General features: G+C 39.6%; 1 protein-coding gene across 1 annotated transcript; it reads right to left on the bottom strand.

Annotated features, from left to right (window-relative positions):
- Positions 1-1,664: 1,664 nt before the first annotated feature.
- Positions 1,665-20,266, bottom strand: ZBTB11 (zinc finger and BTB domain containing 11). Its single transcript, XM_084295929.1, has 11 exons — positions 19,858-20,266; positions 17,722-17,957; positions 16,839-17,070; positions 14,874-15,691; positions 12,412-12,591; positions 11,714-11,950; positions 11,153-11,297; positions 9,705-9,822; positions 7,019-7,177; positions 6,376-6,551; positions 1,665-5,007 (listed from the first exon to the last, which is right to left on the bottom strand). The coding sequence occupies exons 1-11, from the start codon at positions 20,165-20,167 to the stop codon at positions 4,481-4,483; spliced, it is 3,138 nt and encodes a 1,045-aa protein (XP_084152055.1). The 5' UTR covers positions 20,168-20,266; the 3' UTR covers positions 1,665-4,480.
- Positions 20,267-22,546: the final 2,280 nt, after the last annotated feature.

The following is a 22,546-nucleotide window of genomic DNA, read 5'->3' as shown; positions in this document are numbered from 1 at the left end:
TAGGTATCTGTATAATTAGAAGCATAAACCTCGAGCTATTACACTTCAACTGCATATAACCTTGTTAAGTTTCTGTCTATGAATTTCCATTTAAAAGTTGGGCATGATAAGAGTCCAAGCAAGGGATTTAGTTACCAAAGTCAACCTTTAAACTCTACAGTGCATGCTTTTTGCAGTACAGGTCTGTATATGCAAGCTACCCTTTAGGGTAGGGTGACTAAGTAGGAGTGGTTGTCACAGCTAGCAATTAAAATATGAACTTTCTGATCCAGTTACGTACAGTGAGATTTTTAAAAACCCTTGCTAATCTTGTGACAGCGGTTTTGGTTGTTGTTTTTTTTTGGATTTCCAAATGAAACAGATGCACAGATGAAGTGCTTGTGTTTTTGTAGTGAGAGCTTTGCTGAAGCTTGAAGTCCTGAGCCTGTGTTAATACTTTCCCTGAAGTATGAACATAATAATCTAAAGTAATGCAAGTTATAATAAAGGCATAACTATCACTCCTTCTCTCCCCCAGCTTTCCGTAATTTGTAGTCATAGTCATTATGTGTAAGTGTTGGTTGATTCCTAATAGGGTGTTATAAAATGCTAATTCTGCCTTTGCTGTTGTGAAAGAAGTCTAACTGTAGTAGCCTTTCGTGTTCATACATACACCTTAGCATTGCAAACAAAGAACAGTAATCATGAAGCTGGCAGATAGCTTAAGATATTAACACTATCTTGCACTACTGCACAGATAGATAGTAACACTTAATGCGGATGCTTGTATTTATAAAGCAGAGCCCTGTTACTAAGAATAGTACCCTTGAATAAAACCTTTCAAATGGGGGCAAGATTGAACAGCATTACTGAGCTTGCTGAAGAGCCACGGTAGACTTGTAAAGATATGTGACAATAACCTGAGAGTGAGGGTAGTGACTGAAGTCATTCCAGGCCTTTGACCATCTTATAGTTTAAAAAAAAACCACAAAACCACCCAGACAGTAGCTAGCATGCTGTCACGGGAACAGGTCTCAATGGAGAAGTGCTTAATAGGCACTAGGTTCCCAACAGCCAGTGGCAGCAGCAGCTGCCCTAACCTATAGTTAGTCTGTTACATGCATACTAGTAGGTCACATCACTTCTTCAGTACACCGCCTTTTGAATCCCCCCTTTTGACTGAATTATGTATTTCTAGTGTAGCCTAGTTACCTGTATAGGTCTGCAGAAGAGTTAATAATGTAAAAATGCTAACCATTAATAGCCGTAAGTCTTACCATTTCTCTTAAGCGATCAGGATACACCATAAACCAACAAAACAATGACCAACAACAAAAAAAAGGCTTTTCTGCAATGCCGATGTTGCCTTAGCGTTGCTTCTAAGAGGAGAGGCCAGGAGGCACCTGTACAGCTCAGCCTTCAGCCAGGTGGGTGACAGGACAACTGTCCAGAGCAGAGGCCAAGACAGAAGTGCTGTGTGATGCTGCCTTCTGTGTATCAGTGTTGTACAGAGAAATAACTTCTTAACTAAAAATGGTAGAACTAACGGTAGAACTGTGTTTTAAGTGATTGAGGAAAGGCCCCTTTACTACGTGTTGCAGCCAGATTAATCCAAATATGAACATACAGTGTTTTGTTAACATCATACTCTAGTAGATTGATGTTCTAACACAGTGGAGGTTTTCCTTTCCTTGTACAAGTTAATTTAAGTAAAATTTTAAAAGTAGGGAGTAGATGTAGGAAGTCTCTGCCTATAATATAGAAGGGGAAATACTGAAGAGGAATGAACAACATTGTAACACTTCCCCCCCCTGAAAAAATGTTGTTTATAAGAGGAATTCATGGCAAAGCTTAGTTTATTTAATGACAGAAACCATAACTTTATACATCTAACGCTAAATAAAAACAGCATCATGTACAGATCAAATTATATACAGGAGTTCATCACTATACTTTATAAGTGGACAGGTCTCATGAACTTCATTAAAAAAAATCAAATTAAATAATATCAACTGCATCGTTGCAGTCTGACATCAAAGAGGTTGCAGAAGCATAGTAAGCATCTTAAATTAATAGCTTAGGATATCTAAGGAAAAACATAAGGCAACCTCTGAAATACAAGAACAGCAAAGCTAACAACGATACTCCCTACTAACCTCATGCCCTTCTGAAAGATGAGGCACAGTATTCAGTGTTCAGCTTTGATATTCCTGGTTGAGTTCTGTTTATGAAACAAACTTATTTCCTTGTTTTTAAGTAAGTGACAGGCTATCAAGTCAGTTAAAGTATTTCTACAGTGGGGAACAAGGCTCTGAAATTCATTTTCACTTGTTTCCTACCATGTATTGGGCAAATAAATAAATGCACCAAAGATTAAACTGAGGTGCTAATAATATTCTTCGTAAGTAACACACTAAATATACAAATAATGTTCTAGCACTATTTACAGCTGTTTTCCCTTGCGATTTCATCACTCAATACATAATTACTTGTAAGATACAAACACTGGAATAAGTTTTAAAGGTTACCTAGCAGTCTATTAAATCTTTTTCCATCATAGTGGCAGTAAGAACGGTTAATTTACCTATGTGTTTGTGTGTTGTTTTTTTTTGTTTGTTTGTTTTAAGCAGGATGGCTGTCTCAAGATTCTTGACCATACAGATATTCAGAAGTTACAGCTAGCAGTTTGTGTTTTTTTTTTCCTTCAAGTATTCATTTTAGCTTTACTCAGTTGGGTAACTAGAAAAAAAAACACAGTTGCAGGATGTATAAATAATGACATGACTTCTGTGCAGGACAACATTCATTTTTGAAAGAGTCATCCACAAATTCAAATCTGAGGCAGAAACTCAAGCTACCTTAAAATTTCAACAACTCCTTATCTACATGTTTGCAAAATCTAAAAAGAACAGTTCATTCTGTAGCTTAGTAGGCAGATATTCAAGTAGTTAAATATGATTGAAGGCAGATTCAAATGAGGTGGTTACTTCATCATGGATTTTGCTTAAATTTTGCTTCATGAATCAGTTTTAAGGGTTACAGCATTATATGCATACGATTTTAGTGACTGCAGCATTTACAGGCTTCTGGCTCCTTGGATACCCTGCTGCTGTCAAAGTTGGAAAGCACTTAATAGTGCTATAGAAACTGAAAATAGTTTAAAAGAACACAGTTCTGGTTCTTCCTGTGTCTAGGACATTCCATGATCTCCTGAAAGACACTTATTTAAAAAAAAAACAAGAACAATTAAAGAACCCACACCTTGATGCGTGCACTGTACATAGTATTAAATCAGCTTGGTCAAGCATGGCTGTGATTCATGCTTACTAGCAGGAAAGCCTAGGAAGGATTTTTTCCATCAATGTGATACAACACTGAGTAATTAGCTTGCCTTAGAAGTATTTGTTAGAGCATCCGTAGTAAGGTCTTCTGGAGACTCTTGTAATTTTGAGACTAATTCTTACCTGATGCTAAGACTTTCATAGTTGTTTCCTTTGACGTGGCTATGTGTCCCATTTGGGAATTATCAGAGCTCTTCTCGTCAACAATATAACACAAGATCAGTTCCTAACTAGTGGGACTTCAGCATACTTATATGCCTCTTCTCACAAAAAAATGCCACTGTACTCCTTTCAATTGAATGTTTCTGCATCACATTTAATGTAAGAGTCTAAGCATCCAGCATTAGGTTGCCTGCTTTGGATATGTATAACGCAAACCATAGGTTCCTCTACACAACTGACCACCATTAACCTAAATATAGCTGTGCACGCAGGATGAAGTGTAAGCTCCTCTCACAAATAAGAAGCAGTTTACTTAGAGAAGTTGTTTCCCCTCATTAGGATATCCTCTAGAGAATTTCAGTTCCTGATCTCAGGGTACCACATGCTCAGACCTCATTGGAACCCCTTCCCTCATTGTTTTGCTGAACCATGAACCTGCCCCCGGTGATCTGGAATTTAAACAAGTTCTTCAGAACTAGGATTCACTAATTGCAGATGGTGCACCTGCCTAAAGACAAAAGCCTCAGATTTTGTCACATAAAGCACGCACTGCATGGAACACTCCACCATTGCCTTGTTTTAGGGAGTAAAGAGATGAAACCCTATGATGGTCATTCACTCACAAACTTGATTAAATGCACGTAAAAATAAGTAAAAAATGCTACCAATTGTACATTTCTAGATTTTAGTGCAGCCACTTTATAGATACTTTAATTTACAGCATGATACTCCATGACACAGGAAACAATATTATTCCAACATTTTTTTTAAAAATAGTTATGACCAGTGCAGATATCTTAGCCATCAAAGCCTTGGACTACACTGAAGCATCTTAACTTCTGCCCTGTAATGCGTCGTGCAATATTTCGTAACCAAGAAATTCAGTACTGGAGATTAACAGTGCGAGTAGGTATCTGTAAGCCTCAGATACCCAGTTCATATTTAGCTGTCATGTATCGTAAGACCTCAGTCTCCTTCCTCTTTCTTATGTTCTGTATTCACTCTTTCTCTGCAACTTGGGCTACTTCTACCTCTACGGTTTCCATGGCCTGTGTGACTTCTGCCATTTTTTGTCCTTGCTGTTGTGCCAGTACATAATTTACCACCTGCATGATGCTTTGGTCAGAAAGAGTGGAGACTGATGTACATTCTTCAGTAGCTGCAACAGCTTCAATTGCTTCAAGTGTGTCTCCTGTCACTACCAGAGTCTCCACCTCCTCACCACCGACACTAATTTCAGTTTCTTGTTCCTGCACGTCTGCTGCTAAAATGCTGATGGCGTGCTCCACCTGCGTCCCCTGGTTATGAAACTGAAGAGTATCTTTTTCCAACATAATTTTGCAGGGTACGTAGTCTCTGTGGAACTTGGTCATGTGCTTCCGCAGCGTCCGGGCATCTATGTAAGCCTCGTTGCAGACTGGGCAGACATACGGCCGTTCTCCAGTATGCGTCCTTACGTGACGCTTCAGGGAACGCGCGTCAGCCCAGGCTACTCCACAAGTTAGACATTCAAATGGCTTCACACCTGTTTTCAAATGGAAAGCAAAGAAAAAAAATGACTATCAGCATTTATAATTATGTATGCATGATGGTGAGAAACGACAGGGAGGACAGTAGTATAAAAGCACAATGAAATGGTACAAGTAGTTCAAATTTTTCCAAACAAGAAAAAGATCTTACCATTTCTGTATTACAGTATAACGTAAGGATAATGCATTAAATGGTAAGATTATCATTTCCACAAGCGCTCTTGCAAACTAATGTCTTCTCATTCTTTTTTAAACATTCCTTTTCATGCAGATGCACGATCTTAAGTGCATACAGCTTAATGTAAAATGAAGGCATCACAAGCAAAAACAATTTACTTCTGAAACCATGTTTTACTTATTAGAATATGTCACTTGCATTCCTAGTCACACCTCGTTTCTGTAAATCTTTCTATATACCTCTCAACAAATCAGCACCTATTCTAGTTAGTTGATAAGGCCATCTACAGCTTTTTTTTTCTTCCTCCTCCACACCACATATGTTCAAATTCTGCACATGGTGTTCGTATAATCTTATTCTCCCTTATAATGTGCAAACTCTGTGGCCTGTATTATCTAATGGAGCATGTGGGTGGTGACAAGCACTATTTTAACTGGCTTTTTCTCCATAGCAGTCACTGTAAGTTTAGGCTAGGTATCCAGTATCCAGGACTCACTGTACTTAGAATGAATCTCTATTCCAGTAGTTAGAGATGTAACAGCTTTTTAAAAGGAGATAAGCTTCAAAAAAGTTTTTTTTTTTTTTTTTTTTAATTATTTTTCCCCTGAAGATGCATTTCTGTATTATAGACTTCAAACACAGCTGGAATAACCAAATACTGAAGATCACACTTCACCGCTGAAGTAAAAAATGCATATACTTTTAAAATTATGAAGTATTTTTGTAGTTTCCCCAAACATTATAAAGCTTACTACTAGTTATACATCAAGTAGTTAATCAATCTCCAGTGGTCCTTCTTCTAAATTCAAGCCAATCACTCTCCTGTTTGAGGAATATTTTACTAGCCACATGCAACTTTCAAAGCACTACATGCAATTCTTTCTTTGCCAGATACATACTTTTTTTCCTATTGGTTCTAAAGTAATTTTTCCATTACAGTTTGAGAAAGACAAATGGTACTGGGACTGTGTGGCTACAGTTTTAGAAAGATGCCAGCAGCGCCTCTAGGAATCACCAGAAGAAAGTTAATTAATCAGGATAAGCATAAAACTAACTGGACAATCTGTAAGAACTTGTGTGTTCTGCATCACAAGACACACAGATTCCAAGATAACCCATAATAACCCTTTTCTCCACAATGCTTTTAAGGGTAGGAGAATGCCATAACTATTTGCTTTCTACATACCTTCATGATTGTTCATGTGCCTCCTATATTCCCGGAGCTGCGTGAATTTTCTTCCACAATGCTCACAAACTCGTTCCAGATTTTGTTTTGCTCTTCCTTTTTTACCATGTGTGGCTTTCTTTACATGCCTTCTGTACAAGGCTTTCTCATAAAATTCTTTACCACATACATTACACCTAGAGCATGTAAAATGAGAGTTAAAACCATTATCCTACGCTTATCTTAAAGTTTTTTAAATAAAAGTGTACTTGAATTGATGTAGGTAAAGTTTAATGGGTATATTTCTTCATGACAGCTATTTCCATAACTAAAAATGCCACTGGACTGTAAAAGCCACATTTTCTCTTATTAATAGCCACAGAACTTCCACTTACCATTCTAGAGAAGCAAGATTGCATACAAAGCATAACTTCACTAATTATACTTATCCTCTTATGACTTCACATGCGTTAGTCCCAGGATTGTGCCAGCAGATTACCAGTTTGACCACACTATTTGAAGTCACCCATCCACATTCTCAAGAACTCAACGCCCCAGTCAAGGTCAATCAATCAGTACTTGAACCACGGATTAGGCAGTTCCTTGGTGACTAATCTAGGGCTGTGGCATTATAATTTCTTACATTTCAATTATTTCCTCTTACCTATAAGGGTCTGTGACAGAGTGAGACTTTACATGAGAATACCAGTCTTTCTTCCAACTGTAACATTTTCCACAGAACTGGCACTGAAATGGCTTCACACCTAAGTGTTTATTCATATGCTGCCGGAGATCTCGAGCTTCGTAGAAACTCTTTTCACACCTGTAACAGCAAAGGTTGTAGCATTCTATATCAGCAAGATCTTGGTAATCCTGATTTCCAAGGCACAGAAATCCCCTTCTGTAACAGCAATTGAACACTTGAAGACCTGTAGTGTCATAAACTCTTTCCAAACCAGGGGAAATTAAAAGGAAGAGCATCCTATCTGAAAATCTGGAATACCATTTGAGGACATCGTTCTGAAACATTTTTGTCTATTATTGATGATTATATTCCTTCTGTTTTTATTACGAGGATTAATCAAAGGCAGACTGGCTGAAAGACATCAAAAAGGTATATTAGATCTTAGAAATTACTATGAGGGTTCTAACAGTTGGTAATCCTCTTTGGTAAGGGAGGAAACAAAGAGGATTAAATAATAAAACAAAGATAACATATCTGGGTGTTTTTTTTTCTGTAATGCTGAAGTATATTTTTTACAGAAATTAAAAAACAAATTCAGGATTCTACAAGAATGTATCTAAGATTAGTGATGTTCATTCTTTAGTGTGAAGTTTGAATATGTCTAAAACTAAATTCCTAGAGTTTTTCTTCATTTATATCTTCCCATAGTGTGACTACATAAAATAACAAATTTATCTTGGTGTAAAAACTACAGGGGTAGTCCAGCCAAAAACATGCTTTATCTTTGAAAGATATTTTGCCTTACAGACCTCTTCTTCTACATCTCTTCCTCATGCATCATGACACACTGTACGACTTGAGAAAGGACAGAGTGCAGAGAAAGGCCAACAAGCAAAGTTATTCATGGACTTCCAAGTCCACTGTAGAGGATTTACATTTTGTAGCTCAACCACCTCTGGAAAGAGGGAATCTCTGAATTATAACTAAGTGGAATCTGAAGAGAAAAAAGCTTCCATACAAGAACAAAACTTGTAATATCACACTTCACAAAGATTGGGTACCCTGGAAAGGTAAGAAAAAAGCCTTCTATGCTTTAGAGAAATTAAGTAGGGTATAGTCCCTGAGTTGCCTGAACAACCTTCTCCTAGGCTAGAAAAAGCAACAACAAAACCACCAACAGCTCAATTTCAAATGGGATTCTCAGGGATTCTGGGTTTCCACATCCCTAAGGGTCTTCACAGATGTTGGTACTTGGTGTTCTCATGGACGGCGTATTTAGAAAATCCCTTAGAGAAGTATTAATTTCAGAAGTAAAAAAATGAACCATGACCACCACCCTCTGACACTCACATACTGCTGTGATTTAATCTAATATCTACTTCTACTTTTAGCAAAGTACCTTGTGTGAAGCTTTACTTAACTGGGCCAGAAGCTCAAACTCAAGCATGGCTGGACGATTTACATACCAAGCCAATGTAGTAGAAAAACGAAGCCTACTTGTAGCTTAGTGAAGCTCTCTAAACTACTTGTGACATGAATTATGTTCCTAGAATAGATCTAAACTCTAGAAGAAACAAGGGTTGTGTCTGTTTTGAAGGAGTTGAGGAATCAAAATACATTTTCATTCGAAGTGATGTTGCATCCATGACTACTGCCTTGAATATCTATTTTTAATATAACTCTTTCAAAACCAAAATTGTCTCCCCTGTTATGTTTCATTAACTAATTCTGTCCTGATGTGGATCCTATTAGCTTTCTTCTTGGAATTTTTGAGATCTACATTTTTAGTACTACAAACCACTCAACAAGAACACTGCAGACAGAATTAAAATGAGTTTTCAGCAGTTAGGAAATATTTGTACAGCTGTACTACCAGAAATATATTACAAATATTTTTGATACAGGTTTTCTAATACCACAAGCTACATACAGGCAATCATAAATAGTACAGCCCCATTAAATACCTGTCAGTTTTCCAAAGACCTGAGAGTTTGGAAATTAAGTACCACTTGTGCTCCTACAGGTTAATTGAAAGGTTCTCCTATAGTCTACTTGGTCATATGAAAAACATCATGATTTGTAAACACCCTATGAAACACATTTTTACTGACTTTCAAGTAGTCATAAAAGTTTTATAATCAGGTTAAAAATAGCCGGTGAGCCTTAATCTGTATCTGTAATCTAGATACTCCTGCACAGCTGTTTGCCAAACATAGTGTATATTGCAATGCACACAAGTACATTACATCACAGACTTTAATAGGACATTTTCATATGCAACCAAAACTAACTATCAGATTAAAGAAAGACAAAAGCAGGCTGAAGACCCTTTGTCTCCGACAAGCTTACCGCTCTATCTGTCCTACAGGGGAGCTTTAAAACCACAGGGCTACTTACTACAGCTCCAAGTACAAACATACTCATTAAAACATCACTATATGAAAGTAGGTAACAGTTAAAAATCCCAAGGTGTTGCTCTCCAATTCATATATTAACAGAAGTCTCATTATTTTTTATAACACTCGTGTTTTACAAATCTCATTGCAGGCCAATGAACTTTTGTTCTATAACCAGGATCTGCTTTTCATCTTGCAGAAAAATAAGGACAAAAACCACCCCAACAACAAACCAAAAGAACAAAACACCATAATAACTAACAACTTACTGAGTACACTGATATCCACGAACTTCAGGTTTTGGCTGGTGTTTCTTTATGTGTTTACTGAGTCCTGAAGCCCTGTGAAAAGACTTTCCACAGATGGAGCAAAGGTACTTGGATTCTCCTGACAAAAAAACACAAGCAACAAGTTACAAAGCCAGGCCTCCATCTCTCTGGGATGCTTTGTGAGTGTTTTTTCTTCCTATGTAATTTATCTGAAGTAAGCAGAGCAGTGCTACAAAAAGAAGTTGGTTTAATTACACACAGATGGAATTTTCAAGTGTATTTTTTATGCACCAACGTAGTCATAGATGGAAGGGAGAGTAACAACTCTCAATGACTTCACTGCATGTTTCTAAACACAGGGTACAACAGTATAGCTGATTAGCCATGAAATGTGAACAGTTTAAAAAAAAACTGCCCTCGTGTGAAAAACAATTGCCTGTTTTCATACAATACGCAATTTCTCCAGCAATGCGCAGCATTGCCTGTGGGTGACTCACACCTTGAATTTGTGGAACACCACTTCAAAAGAGGAGCTTTCAGCTTCAATTCATCTCTTCATGATTCTTGAGTACTAACATAAATTCCTCCACTTTTGGTACAGGCTCTTTCTTCTGATTCCTCCCAACTCAGGAAACAGACAACTTCTACATATTACAACATAGTTAAAAACTGCTCATCTTGGACAAAAGAAACATCATCTTTTACATGCCAAGATCTTTCAAGATGCCAGTTTTTATAAAATTTCAGTATAAAACTTCTGAAATTAGAATACAAGTCCTGTATTTCTTAGTTAGAAGTACAGCTTTTAAACTGCTGTCCTACTGTAGAAGTTTTGAAGAAAAAGATTTTATTCCTTTGAAATGAAAGCTCTCACAGAAAATAACTAGTTCATAGATCACACAAACAGTATCCCATGAGAAAGTACACAATCTTAAAGAGCATATAACCTATTAAAATAGGAATAAATCCTGAAGCATTGCTCATGTTTAAAAATATCTTTCACTCAATCATTTAAAATAGCTGTGCAACAAATAATACATTCTTGCCTTAGAAATGTTTTTTTTAGTACAAGCAGAAATCTTGAAACAACACCCGGAGTTTCTCAGAGTTTCAATTTAGCAAGTTCTCCTCTGAAAGGACAGACTGAAAGTATAATTGCTCAGAAATGTTCTAGACTCTTGCTTATCTTTGTTGAATTCACATGACACAGGCATAAAAAAGTAGGAACAGACTAACCACAACTCCCTGTTCTAGTATAGAATATCTGCATAATAATCTTAAGCTATGATAAAAACAAGCCCAAAGGAGAAATATAAATGAATAATTATGTCTAAGTCAAAACCAGGATGAAAAACTACTTTATTTTTCAATGGTTCCTTTGGCATTAAAGAACAATGTTAAAGTTCATCAGCACACAAAAGCCATCCAAAGCAATTCTGACTACTTACCGGTATGAATGCTCATATGTTCCTGAAGACTTCTTTTAGTGACAAAGGACTTCTCGCACAAGTCACACTGGAACTGTTTCTGTACTTCATGGAGAGCTAAGTGCATTTTTAATCCATGCTTATATGTAAAGGTCTTTCCACAAACCTAAAAAAAAAATCCAGATCCAATCAAAGAGGACAAAAAACAAACCCACAGAATATTTCAACAGATCAGTTTTGAAAACCTGTTAGCTCCAAACACAATATCAACTCCTGTATTTCTTAGTAACAAGGATGACCAAGCCTATGATTCCTCACCAGTAGCAAAAATGGTCTGTTAAAAAAGAACACTCAAGCGAAGACATTTTCTAGACATAGGAGTATTGAATTCCATGATTCAAGCTTCCAGTTGAATTCTAGATTACAGTCTCCAACTACAAGAACTTTCATCAGCAATTTTATGTTATTTTTTCCCATTGTGAAATGGCCTAAATTAACCTAACTTGTAGGACAGAGGGTCAATAACTAAAGTATCAAATACATTACTGACGTGATTACCAAGTAAAAGAACTTTCTCTTTACCTTGCACGCATGTGGTTTTACACCTGTATGTTTGAGCATATGTATCCTGAGAGAATAGAGCTTAGGTAGAGTTCTGCCACAGATATCACATACAAATTCCCGTTTAGTTCTCCCTTTCACTGAAGACATGCCTGTCTCTTCTACACTAGAAGCTGCAGTGTTCACTTCAGTCTTCCGTGTGTGTCGGACAAGATGAGCTCGCAGGGAGGCACCATACTGGAATTCTTTTTTACACAACTAGGAAAGAAAACATAACTTCAATCTGCATGCAGTATTTCAAAGCTATTTCAAAAAAGGTAAATCAAAGATTTTAAATGTAGTAATCTGATTGCATAGGTCTGTAATTTGACTCCGACAGACTTTTTTTTCAGGTTAATTAATAGAATTAAGCATTGGCTTTTTAAGGCTACTGACAGAGCCGTTGATCACTTCCCAGTAAGAAGTAACTCCCAGGATAATCTAAATACAACTGTAAATTTACCAGTAAGGTTAAAAGTAAAGCCCACCCAGTACCATGAGCAGTGCAGGCACTCTCGTGCCACACGATGCTGTCAGGCCATGTGGCTGCACTACATTTTACCCATTTAGATCAAGGCTCTGTCCGTCTCTGAAGTCTGTAAAGAAAATAAATGCAAAATACTAAAAGAGACGAGAAAAATAATTTTAATAGCAAGGTTTACAGACAAAAAAAGACTTACTGGGCATTTATAATCTTTAGATCTTTCGTGTTTTAGTGTGTGCATTATAAGTGCATAGCGCCGCTGGAACACCATTCCACACTCTGTGCATTTGTGCTGAGCTTCTACTTCATTATTTTCTGTGGTCTCTCTTTTGGGCTGTTTCATCTTTTTCCCTCTCTGTACCAGCTTCATGGCAACCTAAATTGGAAAAACATAACCAGTGAATGAACTTAACTTTCAGAAGTATGAAACACAACGTAGCCAGTGATAAAAGCTTATGTTTCTTCACGTTACAGTAACATCACCCAATCTCGCTTAGTTTATGTAGCCACTGGAAAATTAAGCTTTTTCAGATCACTGAAAATCCAGAGAGATAATGGTAGGAAAAAATGGTCTTCTTTCACAACCACAAGCTAACTGTAATTACAGATAGACAACTTACCACTTCGGATCCAACCAGCCCTCCCTGAGTAACTGACTAAATGCAAGCTAAGTGATAGTTAGAGAGGAACCACAAATACTTCTAGTCATAACTTCTGTAAAATGTTTCCAACCATGTCCTTCACTTCAGCTTTCCTTTTCAAGACTTACTTCAGAAGTTATCAAATTAGACATAAAAAGAGTGGCCTAATACATTCTTACCAGCCAGCAAAAACAGTTACTAATAACATGTAAAAAGTTTGACAGTATTTGAGCAAAGCTCTTTCCAGTTAAGGGCATTCCAGCTTGAATGTTTGTGTGAGGTATTGGCAGTGCTACCTTGAGCTGGCAATCTCATTTTCCTTTGCAGAAACTTGCTGTCAAGTTCTTTAAAATCCATACCTTAAGTGATCAGGCTGAAATTTCTTGTATCAAGCATCTCCCCTTCAGGTTTCTGAGAATAAGGCAAGGGGAAAAAACAGTACATTGCATCCCCATTTCTTCTCCCCATTTCTCCAACAAGTGAAATATCTAGCAATTTTTGAAAACACGCTAGCCTTTCCTTGTCTCACACAAATAAACTCAACACAGGGACAACGTTTTCAGACTCTTTTATGTCTTGCTGTTGCTCTGAAAAGTTATGCAAACTTGGCCAAATTAGGAAGCCACAAAAATCATTTTGTCCAGTTGATGATTAATAAGAGCTTGGAAAATCACCCATTCATACAAAGCATGCTTTTATCCATGCCAACTGCAATTATGCTAGTTCAAGTCAGCAGCATTTCCTTGCAATTTCTCTTTACTGTTATTCTTCCAGGATCAAAACTAGTAACTCAAGGAGGAGCGTCTATTTTCTAACACTTATACAACATCCAGTGTCATGGTGGGAGTTGAGGAAAGCATGAGACAAAAAGGTGAAAAATTAAGAGATCAGTTATGAAAGTAGAAACCTATTCCTAATTCCAATTCTGAGCAATTACCTAAAACATTTTTTCCCCCATACGTGGATGCTGTCTGGAGACCTTCTCCATCAAGAGGAGGGGATTTAAAAACTGTGAAGCTAACAGGACCTGCTCCTGAAAGAGCTCCCCCTCTCCAAACAGAGAAACTGAAATCACAAATTGGGTGCTCAAATATTTGGACTGTGCTAGTTTTAACATCCGGTCTTCATAATGACCAGAGATAAAAGAAGACTAATGCTACAATTTCTATCTACAAGGGTAACAATCTCTCAGAGCAGAGGGACAGATTTACTATTTAAATGCTTCAAAGAACACCTCTGGAAAGCAACAGTTCTTTGTAACATTTGCTGCCTCTGGAAGGAGTAAAGCAAAGCCTACTCTCACAAAATTGAACGAACTAGTGCTCTGTGTGGTGAATGCCACCTATCTACAGGCACTAGAAGAGGAAAGGCTCCTGAAAGGCAAATAGTAAGACTGCTGTTTCATTAAGAAGAAGAAGAAAAAAAAAAATTAATTACCAAGCTTTAACTACATCTGAGTGCTTTTAATATCAGTAATCTTTGGACATTTTTTTCTCATTAAACCAACTAATCCCAACCTAAGGGTAGCAGGACTGGATTGTTATGATTTATGACTATGTCTTAAGATCTACCCAGGATGCCAGGCTCCATTTTCAAGTCTTAATAAATGTAGAGCCTCACTTCTATAATTGAACAAGATATTTTTGTATTTGTCTGTCACTGACATACAGACATACAGCTAAGAAATAACCAGATCATTAAAAATTTTAGGGAACATGTATCACCTGCTGTCCAGACACAAAAAGCTACGATGGAGATACTCACACTAGGCTAAAAATACCAAACATCATAAAGGTCTCCAGTCTGGAAAGAATTTTGATTTCCCATCCCCCTCACCCTGCCCCCCCAAGTGTCACATCTTAGATGTTACTTTGGTTTGCAGTAATGTTGATTTCTCAGAAGAAGAAAACATTTAAAGCATTTGCCAGACAATGCTTGGAAATTGGAAATGGTCTTTTCAACTGGTGTGGAAACACAGGATGATTACCGCCAACAGGCTTAAACAGAGATAGAATACCTGCTGTATTGCAGATTTCGGATTTGTCTTTCTGTTTTGCAGCTTTTTTTCGATTCCTTTATGCAATCTGATATATCCACCTTCACTAACAGAACGCTGGCGAAGCTTGCTTTTATAAGTATCATCCTGGCTGGAAGCCATGCTTTCTGGTTGTGAAGCCAAAACGCTCTCTTCTTTACTTTGCCTGCCATCTTTTTCCTTGAGCATTTCCGAGGACTCTTCCGGAGCCATCTCTACATTTGCTTGACAGCTTTCATTTAGCTCCATTTCCACTTGACCGTCTGCGTCCATGGCTTCCGCAACCGACGGCTCAGCCTGTCTGACAACCACAGTGCTGTTTGAAACGTTCTCCACCAGCTCTATTTTGATAAAATGTTCAGTTGTTTCACACTGCTCCAAAGGCTTTGAAAGGCCGTCAGGAGTGGCTTCTATAGGCTGTGGGGGCAGGAGGTGAGGCTGGGGTGCTGCTGCCTCCTCGGGCCCAGCAGAGGAAGGAGCTCCGTTCACAACTGCTGTCACTTCATGGGCCGCCAGCTCTGCTGGCAGAGGCTGCTCAGCACCATGCAGGAGGGGCATCTCCACTCCGATCTGCTCTGCTAAACTTTGTGTTGACTCTACTGTGTGAATGTCTCCCTTTTGGTACACTGTAATCTGTTTCTCTTCCATCTGTTTGTGCACGTTCTCACAGATTTCAAGAACCTCTGACATGAAGAGGTGCCGGGCAAGCATGGCCACTTCTGCCATACTACAGAAGTCGAAAGTTAATTCTGAAGTATAAGCAAATTCCAAGAGTGGGAGGAAGCTCGACTTGCAAAACCCTATTAGAAATAAAACAAGAGATTAGATCAAACACTGATGACCCCCTTGTTACAACAAAATACCCCAGGAAGGATACAACAGTTCGTGTTTGATACAGTTAAGTCTGAAATTAAGAGTGAAACACACTCAGGAATACCATTGAAGCCCCTCCATTCAGACTTAGTTCATTGTCATTTACACAAAAGCATCCTCCTTGTATATATTGCGGAAGTCAAACTCAAGACAACTTTTTTTTTAATAAGTAAAATTGAGGTAGTTTCACAATAAAATTCTGAAAAAGATTGTTTCAAGATGCTAGGAGGGCCACAATGTTTTTGTAGCAGATTAGTCCTAATTTAGCTGAAGTCTTTCTGCGCTGCTACATTCAGAAAGCAGTCTGGAGTTAAGCAACAATTGATGCTGCAGAAAAATAAGTCAAGGAAGTGGCTACTGAAAAAAATTATGTATATATAGATAAAAATGCTTCTAAAGAAGCATTCGTTATAATTTTCCACAGTTCAAAAAATCATAAATGAAATAATGAATTTGGGGGACCTTCTGCACCATCATAATAGAAATCCATTGCTCATGCAAAGACAGCTAAGAAAGTAACAGGAAAGCAACAGAACATTTAAGTTCTGTACAATATGCTTCACCACTTCAAAGTTATTTTTGGAACATTGATTTTAGGATTATCTCCCATCTTAAAGGTAACAGGAGGTTTGACAAATAAGCAGAAACATGTATAGCAATGTTTTCCAGACATGAGACAAGGTAGTATTTGCTCAGCAAAACAGTTCTGTGAGAAGCTAGTGAACACCTCCTCTTGATGTATTCAAGCATTTGGATTATGCCCCCTTTCTTTAAGGTCTATGACTAATAGAAGGAGAAAACACACCTAAGCAAGCTAAAAAAAATAAATAAATCCAAAGCTTCTCAGAAATTATGAGATGGAATTCCATGGTCAATTCAGTATGGGAGATCAAATTATGTAAAAACAGGAGCGATCATTTTAGCATTAAAAACCATACAAAATAATTTTAGATTAAAAGAAAAAAAAAGATAAAATATTTTGTTGTCTTGAACACTCAAAAGAGACCGAATCAAACACTGTACACCTTACTTCAGATATTAAGATTTCTATCTTCAAAACCCACAACAATTCACCTGACAGATCCACTACAGCTTCATGACTAGTGACAGCTCCCTTTTCAATGAAGAGCTCTCGGAAGTACTCGCTGTTGGCTGCCAAGACAGATTTGTGAGCTTTGTACTCCTCTCCTTCAATCAGCAGAGTCACATCACAGAACTGATTGGAAAGCCTCTGCTGATTCAGTTGGTTTAAGACTGACAGACAATGTTTGGAAGATGACTGCTTCACAAGGCCCTTACTGTCAACCTGTCATAAACAACATTACGAGAACTTCATTACATTTAGACTCTGCCTTTGTAAGCATTCACACTGAAACACAGAAAAGGATTATTTGCTGAAAACATAAAAGCAGTTCAAGCCTGTACCATCTTACTATTATTCTCTCTTTCCGCCCCCCTCCCCAAAATGTGCCGACTCTTACCCTCCCCCAAAAAAGTTTAAACAGACAACTGGAAAAACGGGAGGACATATTCAAACAGTGCTTTGGACTGTATCTTCCAATGCTACAACGTGAAACAATTTCTAGATTCAAGTCTTTACACGTCTATGAGCCCCCAGTTACCACCATCAAGAATTTTATATATATAAATACAGCAAATTTATTAAGGAACAGATAGAGATTCCATAAGAATCTTGTAAGTGATGCTTTTCTTATACTTTTGCAATGAAATTTCCCTTGGATCCTAAACACATATATATAGAAATAGGGGCAATTTTATTTTCTGAAGACTGTATATTATCACTGATTTCATGTAATATGTACCAGTCATCTGCTTTCACACACCAAATATATTTATAAAAATGTCAGATCATGCAGGATTATCACAGCAATGGAAAGTAAGTCTACTTTTAAGAATGCACGAACATTTACATTCAGATGTGAACAGCAGTACTTACAAATACAAGCTCATGCTTTGCTACTGGCTTCTTTTTCACAGGCTTTGGGGATGCAGCTGGGATTGATGCCGCATTACTCGATTCATCATCTGTTTCATTACTATCTTCATGAGATTTTGTATCCAGTCCAAGTTCCTCCAGCATTTCAGAAGGATCCGACAGAGATCTAGAGCGATCTAGCTTTTCCTGGCACTTGCTGCATTCTTTAATGTAATCTTTAACCTGCTTAAGAATACCTAAAGAAAATTAATGAAGCTTAATTAGGCTTCCAATCCTCATTCAATTTACCTTAAATTCACAATTAAATATGCAGGTGATTAGCCACAAGATACTAAGTGATTATTCAAGAAAAATGAAGTCAGCCACCTACACTTTCTTTTTACTGGTTCTGCTTCTCATACACTTCTGTATGTCCTTACTGTAATCCACAGTTCATTTGCAATCAAATATTTAAGATCCCTATATGAAGCAGAACCATCCCAGACGGACTTTTTTTAAGCTAGAAAAAAAAAAAAAAAAGCAATTTACACATTCACTATAAGAATCCCAAGACAATGAAAGCTGTAAATTGATCCTGCAATTAGCTCCACACAAGTGGATCTTGGTTTGTCCTCACTAAACAGGACAAGAATGGGAAGGCTTATGTAAAAGGCTTGTGCCAACTGGAACTGACTGAATTATAGGCGATGACACTGACTTGTATCGTTAACACTGATTTAAATCAGCTGTTTGGGATTTTTGGCATTTAAAGAAACTGCATTCCCCTCTGGTACTTGATCAGGTGTAACTAAATAATTTTAGATACTCAACAGTTCCTAAGCTTAAGGTCCTATGAGATACCAAGGCATTTTCAGCGTATAAAAGCTTTCAACTCAAACTCATTTCCATAACTAGGATGATATAAAAGCCTACAGAACCTGTGCCTCTATGCCTCAAAACCTATCACACCTCAAGAGACTTGTTCTGCTTGCAGCATTTTGTACTGTGCTATGTCCCATCATTGCATATGCATCTGTGGAAGGATCGGGAAAACACAGACTTTAGGCAATGTGAGACTTGCCAACCCAAGACATCTGTGCCTGTTCCAGACATGTTTTACGCTTCCCTGATTCCAGCTGAAACCAGGCCTAGTTCTCAGGGTCTGCTGCCTGCAGACCCCACTGCCAACACCCTTCTCGACCCTGGGCCCCATTCCAGCTCCCTGGTTCCCAGCTACGGCCACAACAGATCGGCACCTCAAATCCATGAGAGCTGGACTGGAAGGATGGGCTGCAGCTAGAGCAAGCAGCCTACGCATTGAGATAGAAAACAGAAATACTATTTTTTCTATACTAGTTTTCTAATACTAAATAGAAAACTAGCTGAAAACAACAGATTTCTTACCAGTGGTTGGAAAAAAAGGCAGGATAAACAGAAATTGGGCCCCAGGCAACTGAAAAGCTGGAGATTCATTTAATGGATGCCTAAGAGTAAAAATGGAGTGCCAACTCCAGAGGGAACACAGGTACCAAGTTATTGGCTCAGCCAAAAGAAGGCCACAACTGGGAATTTTGGTTGTTACACACTACTGGTTTCCAACAACTGCTGTGACATGACTCTGGTCCCAGCTGAGGATTGGTTCTGTGTTTTTATCCTCTCATGGGAGGCAATAGGGAAATGTAATGATTAGCGCAAAACTACAGTTAATAGCGGGTCTGCTGTTTTAAATGTGCACGCCTTCAACAAGCTGGTTGAAAAAGAATTATTATCAGGCTAAAGGTGGAACTGGATCGCATGAAACGGATTACCATCCTACACCAAGTGTAGGAATGGAGAAATCCCCTTCAGCAGGCCATATGCAACACCTGGATTGGGACGGCTGCTCTGTGCTTCCCTACAGCTAGGATCACAGAATTGCAGAATCATTAAGGTTGGAAAAGACCTCCAGGATCACCCGGTTCAACTATCCTCCTACTATCAGCATCACCCACTAGAACTTGTCCCTAAGCACCACGTCCAGCCTCTCCTTGCACCCCCCAGGGACGGTGACCCCACCACCTCCCCGTGCGACCCGTCCCAATGCCCGACCGCTCCTCCTGAGCAGAAACGCCTCCTTGTTCCCAACCTGACCCTATTACCCCCCCGGCCGCCGCTCACCTCTCCACCAGTACTTCTGCGACAGGCCCTGCCAGGTCTGCAGCCGGGTGCGGTGGGCGCCGTCGGGGGCCAGGTGCGCGGCGCGGATGAGGCGTGCGCGGCGCTCGGCCTGCAGCACCACCTCCAGCTCGGCGAAGCGCTGCTGGTCGCGCTGCCGCCGCTGGTAGTAGAGGGTGCCGCCGCGCACCACGTAGCAGGCGGCCGCCTTGCGGATCTTCCTCTTGGCGTTGCCCTCCGTGCCGGGCGCGTAGGGCTCCCGCTCGTTGGTGAGGTAGCGCAGGATGGCCAGGTAGCTCTCCTCGCTCGACATGGCCGGCGCCGGGCCGCGGGGCGGGGGGCATGCGGCAGGGGGGGCCCCCGCGGGGGGAACGGGAGTTGCGCGGCCCGCGGCGGCGGGAGGGAGGGAGAAGCGCGGGCAGCGGCGGCGGCGGAGAGACAAAATGGCTGCTGCACACCGGGAAGTGAAGTCACGGCCACACGCGTGGGGATGGGGAGAGGGGGAGGAGGGAGAGAAGAAGGAGGGAGGGAGGAGGGCGGCGCCGCCATCTTGGAGGCGGGCGCGGGGAGGGGCGGCCATCTTAGAGGCGGGCAAGGGCTGAGGGGAGGGGGCGCAGGGGGTGATCCCCTCAAACCTGAGCCGTGAGGAGCATGGACACACACACACACACAGCACTCTGTCTCTTCCCCTGTCACGTTTACTCATCCAGTCTCTTCTCCATTATGAGATATGTTCATCTGATTCATGTCAGTATGGACCAGTGCTAGGGCCGCACGGTGTGATGAATGTGACCACCTGTCCTACAGACCCTTGTATAACCACGAGTCTCAGAAAAACAGAGTGGTTAATGTATATAGCTCTTGTATCTTGCAAACTAATGTTTTAGCAATTCCTGTCAATAGAGAGCTTGAAGGGAAATGTATTTGTAGGTTTTTCCTTGAAGTCTCTGATATCTGGGGGGTTCAGAAGAACTGCTAACTATTATGACTAGTGCATGGGACACTATGCAAGTCTCTGCTATCTGGCCAGGAGATTAAGGAGACAGGGAAAGCTGAAGAACAACTAAAAGACAAAGCTTGCAGGGGACGCTGCACAAGTCTCCGACATACAGCCAAGTTGGACAAAGGAGAAGAACAAAAGGGAGGAAGACTATGAGCCTTCAGCACGAGAGACCCCCAGAGACCCCCAGAGGGACCATCGGGGACTGATACGCATGCTCCAGTAGGAGGGTTTGGATTCCAGAAACTAATTATAATAACCCTGCTTTTTTTTAGAAGTAGTAATGAATATGTATCAGCCCAGGAGCATGAAAATCAGTTGCTTGATGTAACTGGTGTGCGTCTTGGTGGAGCAGAGACTCCCAGCACACCCAGCGCTGTTTGCTTACCTCCATTCCTTTAATAAATTGTAAACTTTGATTATAGTCCTATTTTGAAGACTGAGCCATTTATTACACCATCGAGTGCTGTGAGCACCTCCCACTCCTCAAGTACGAAGGATGTCGCCTCAGGTCCCTCAGCCTCCAGGGCTGTGGTGCCTTGGTCTGAGCCCCCTCCCTGTGGGCCTCATTGTCCTCAGCTGCCTCACCAGAACAGGCAGAGAAAGCTGAGACCCACCCCTCTAAGTTGCATAACCGTCAGACATAGATAAGAGCACAGAAAGTTCCAGTTACACACTTTTTTTATTTTTTAAACCGTGGTGGACAAATGTTGGAGCATCTTTTCCTGAGGCTGCAGTTGTTTCAGGACTGAGCTGGATACAGCCCAAGCAGCCACATCTAATTCAACACGCCTTCAGCTAAGGGTTGGGCTAGGTGGCCTCTAGAGGCCCTTTTCAGGTTAAATTATTCCACAGGGCTATGAAAAATTTAGGCATTCAATTTTTAGTGATAAATATTTAATAGCAGATCAATTAAGTTGCATTAGGTAAGTGCAAGGATTTCTATTTATGCATTTCTGTTGAATTAATTGCATTATATCTATGTTTGAGCTGACTATCAGGTGTTAATGAGTGAGGCACACTATATGTAACTGTGTATCTCATGGAAGGTGTTACCTGCAAGCTTCAAGGCATTAACAAATACTAATTCCTTGTATTTGACTATCAATTCATTTCTATCCTTACTGGTATTTCAAACAGATTGTTTGTAAAAGCTTCTCTCTGCTTTTCAACTGAGGAACTTCATATGCAAGATGTTAAGACTAACATATGTTAAGACTAACTTTCACAAGCATGTATGTCGTGTCCCAGCTACTCAATACCACTATCAAATCCTGTAAAATTGTACCAGTCTTGTGTATAGTCATCACTAACATAGGCAACTTTCAGCGGTATATTCAGCCTTCATAAATTTCTAAAAAGTACTTTCCCTAAAGGGAAAGTAAAAACATGGAACACTTTTCCTTCCCTTGCTTCTAGCTTCTTCCAAGGCTGTTAACCAGTTTAGAAAGTATCTTCAATTTATTTCAAAATAATGAGCAGCTCCTGTGCTCTTGATAGTAAAAAGAATAATTGTTCAAGAAGATACCAGTGCATATTCCACTGATGCAATCATGCTGAAACTACTTAATTGGGTTGCAAGCTCCATCTGACTGGAACTTAGTTTTTTAATGAAAACCAAGCATGATAGAACTCAAAATGTAACCCATAACCTAAAGCACGTTGCTTTCGTTGTATTTTTTAAGCCCAAAT

The sequence above is a fragment of the Netta rufina genome, assembly GCF_964035555.1.
Source record: "Netta rufina genome assembly, chromosome: 1".
Classification (NCBI taxonomy): domain Eukaryota; kingdom Metazoa; phylum Chordata; class Aves; order Anseriformes; family Anatidae; genus Netta; species Netta rufina.
The sequence above is the reverse complement of the archived record's forward strand: the minus strand, read 5'-3'. Positions and strand labels throughout refer to the sequence as shown.

Coding starts and splice junctions, on each gene's coding strand:
- ZBTB11 (XM_084295929.1), bottom strand. CDS start 20,167: ATGTCGAGCGAGGAGAGCTACCTGGCCATCCTGCGCTACCTCACCAAC. Junction 12,592..14,873: donor CGAAATCTGCAATACAGCAG/GTATTCTATCTC, acceptor TTTCCAATTTAG/GTTGCCATGAAGCTGGTACA. Junction 11,951..12,411: donor CTAAAGATTATAAATGCCCA/GTAAGTCTTTTT, acceptor TTTCTTTCCTAG/TTGTGTAAAAAAGAATTCCA.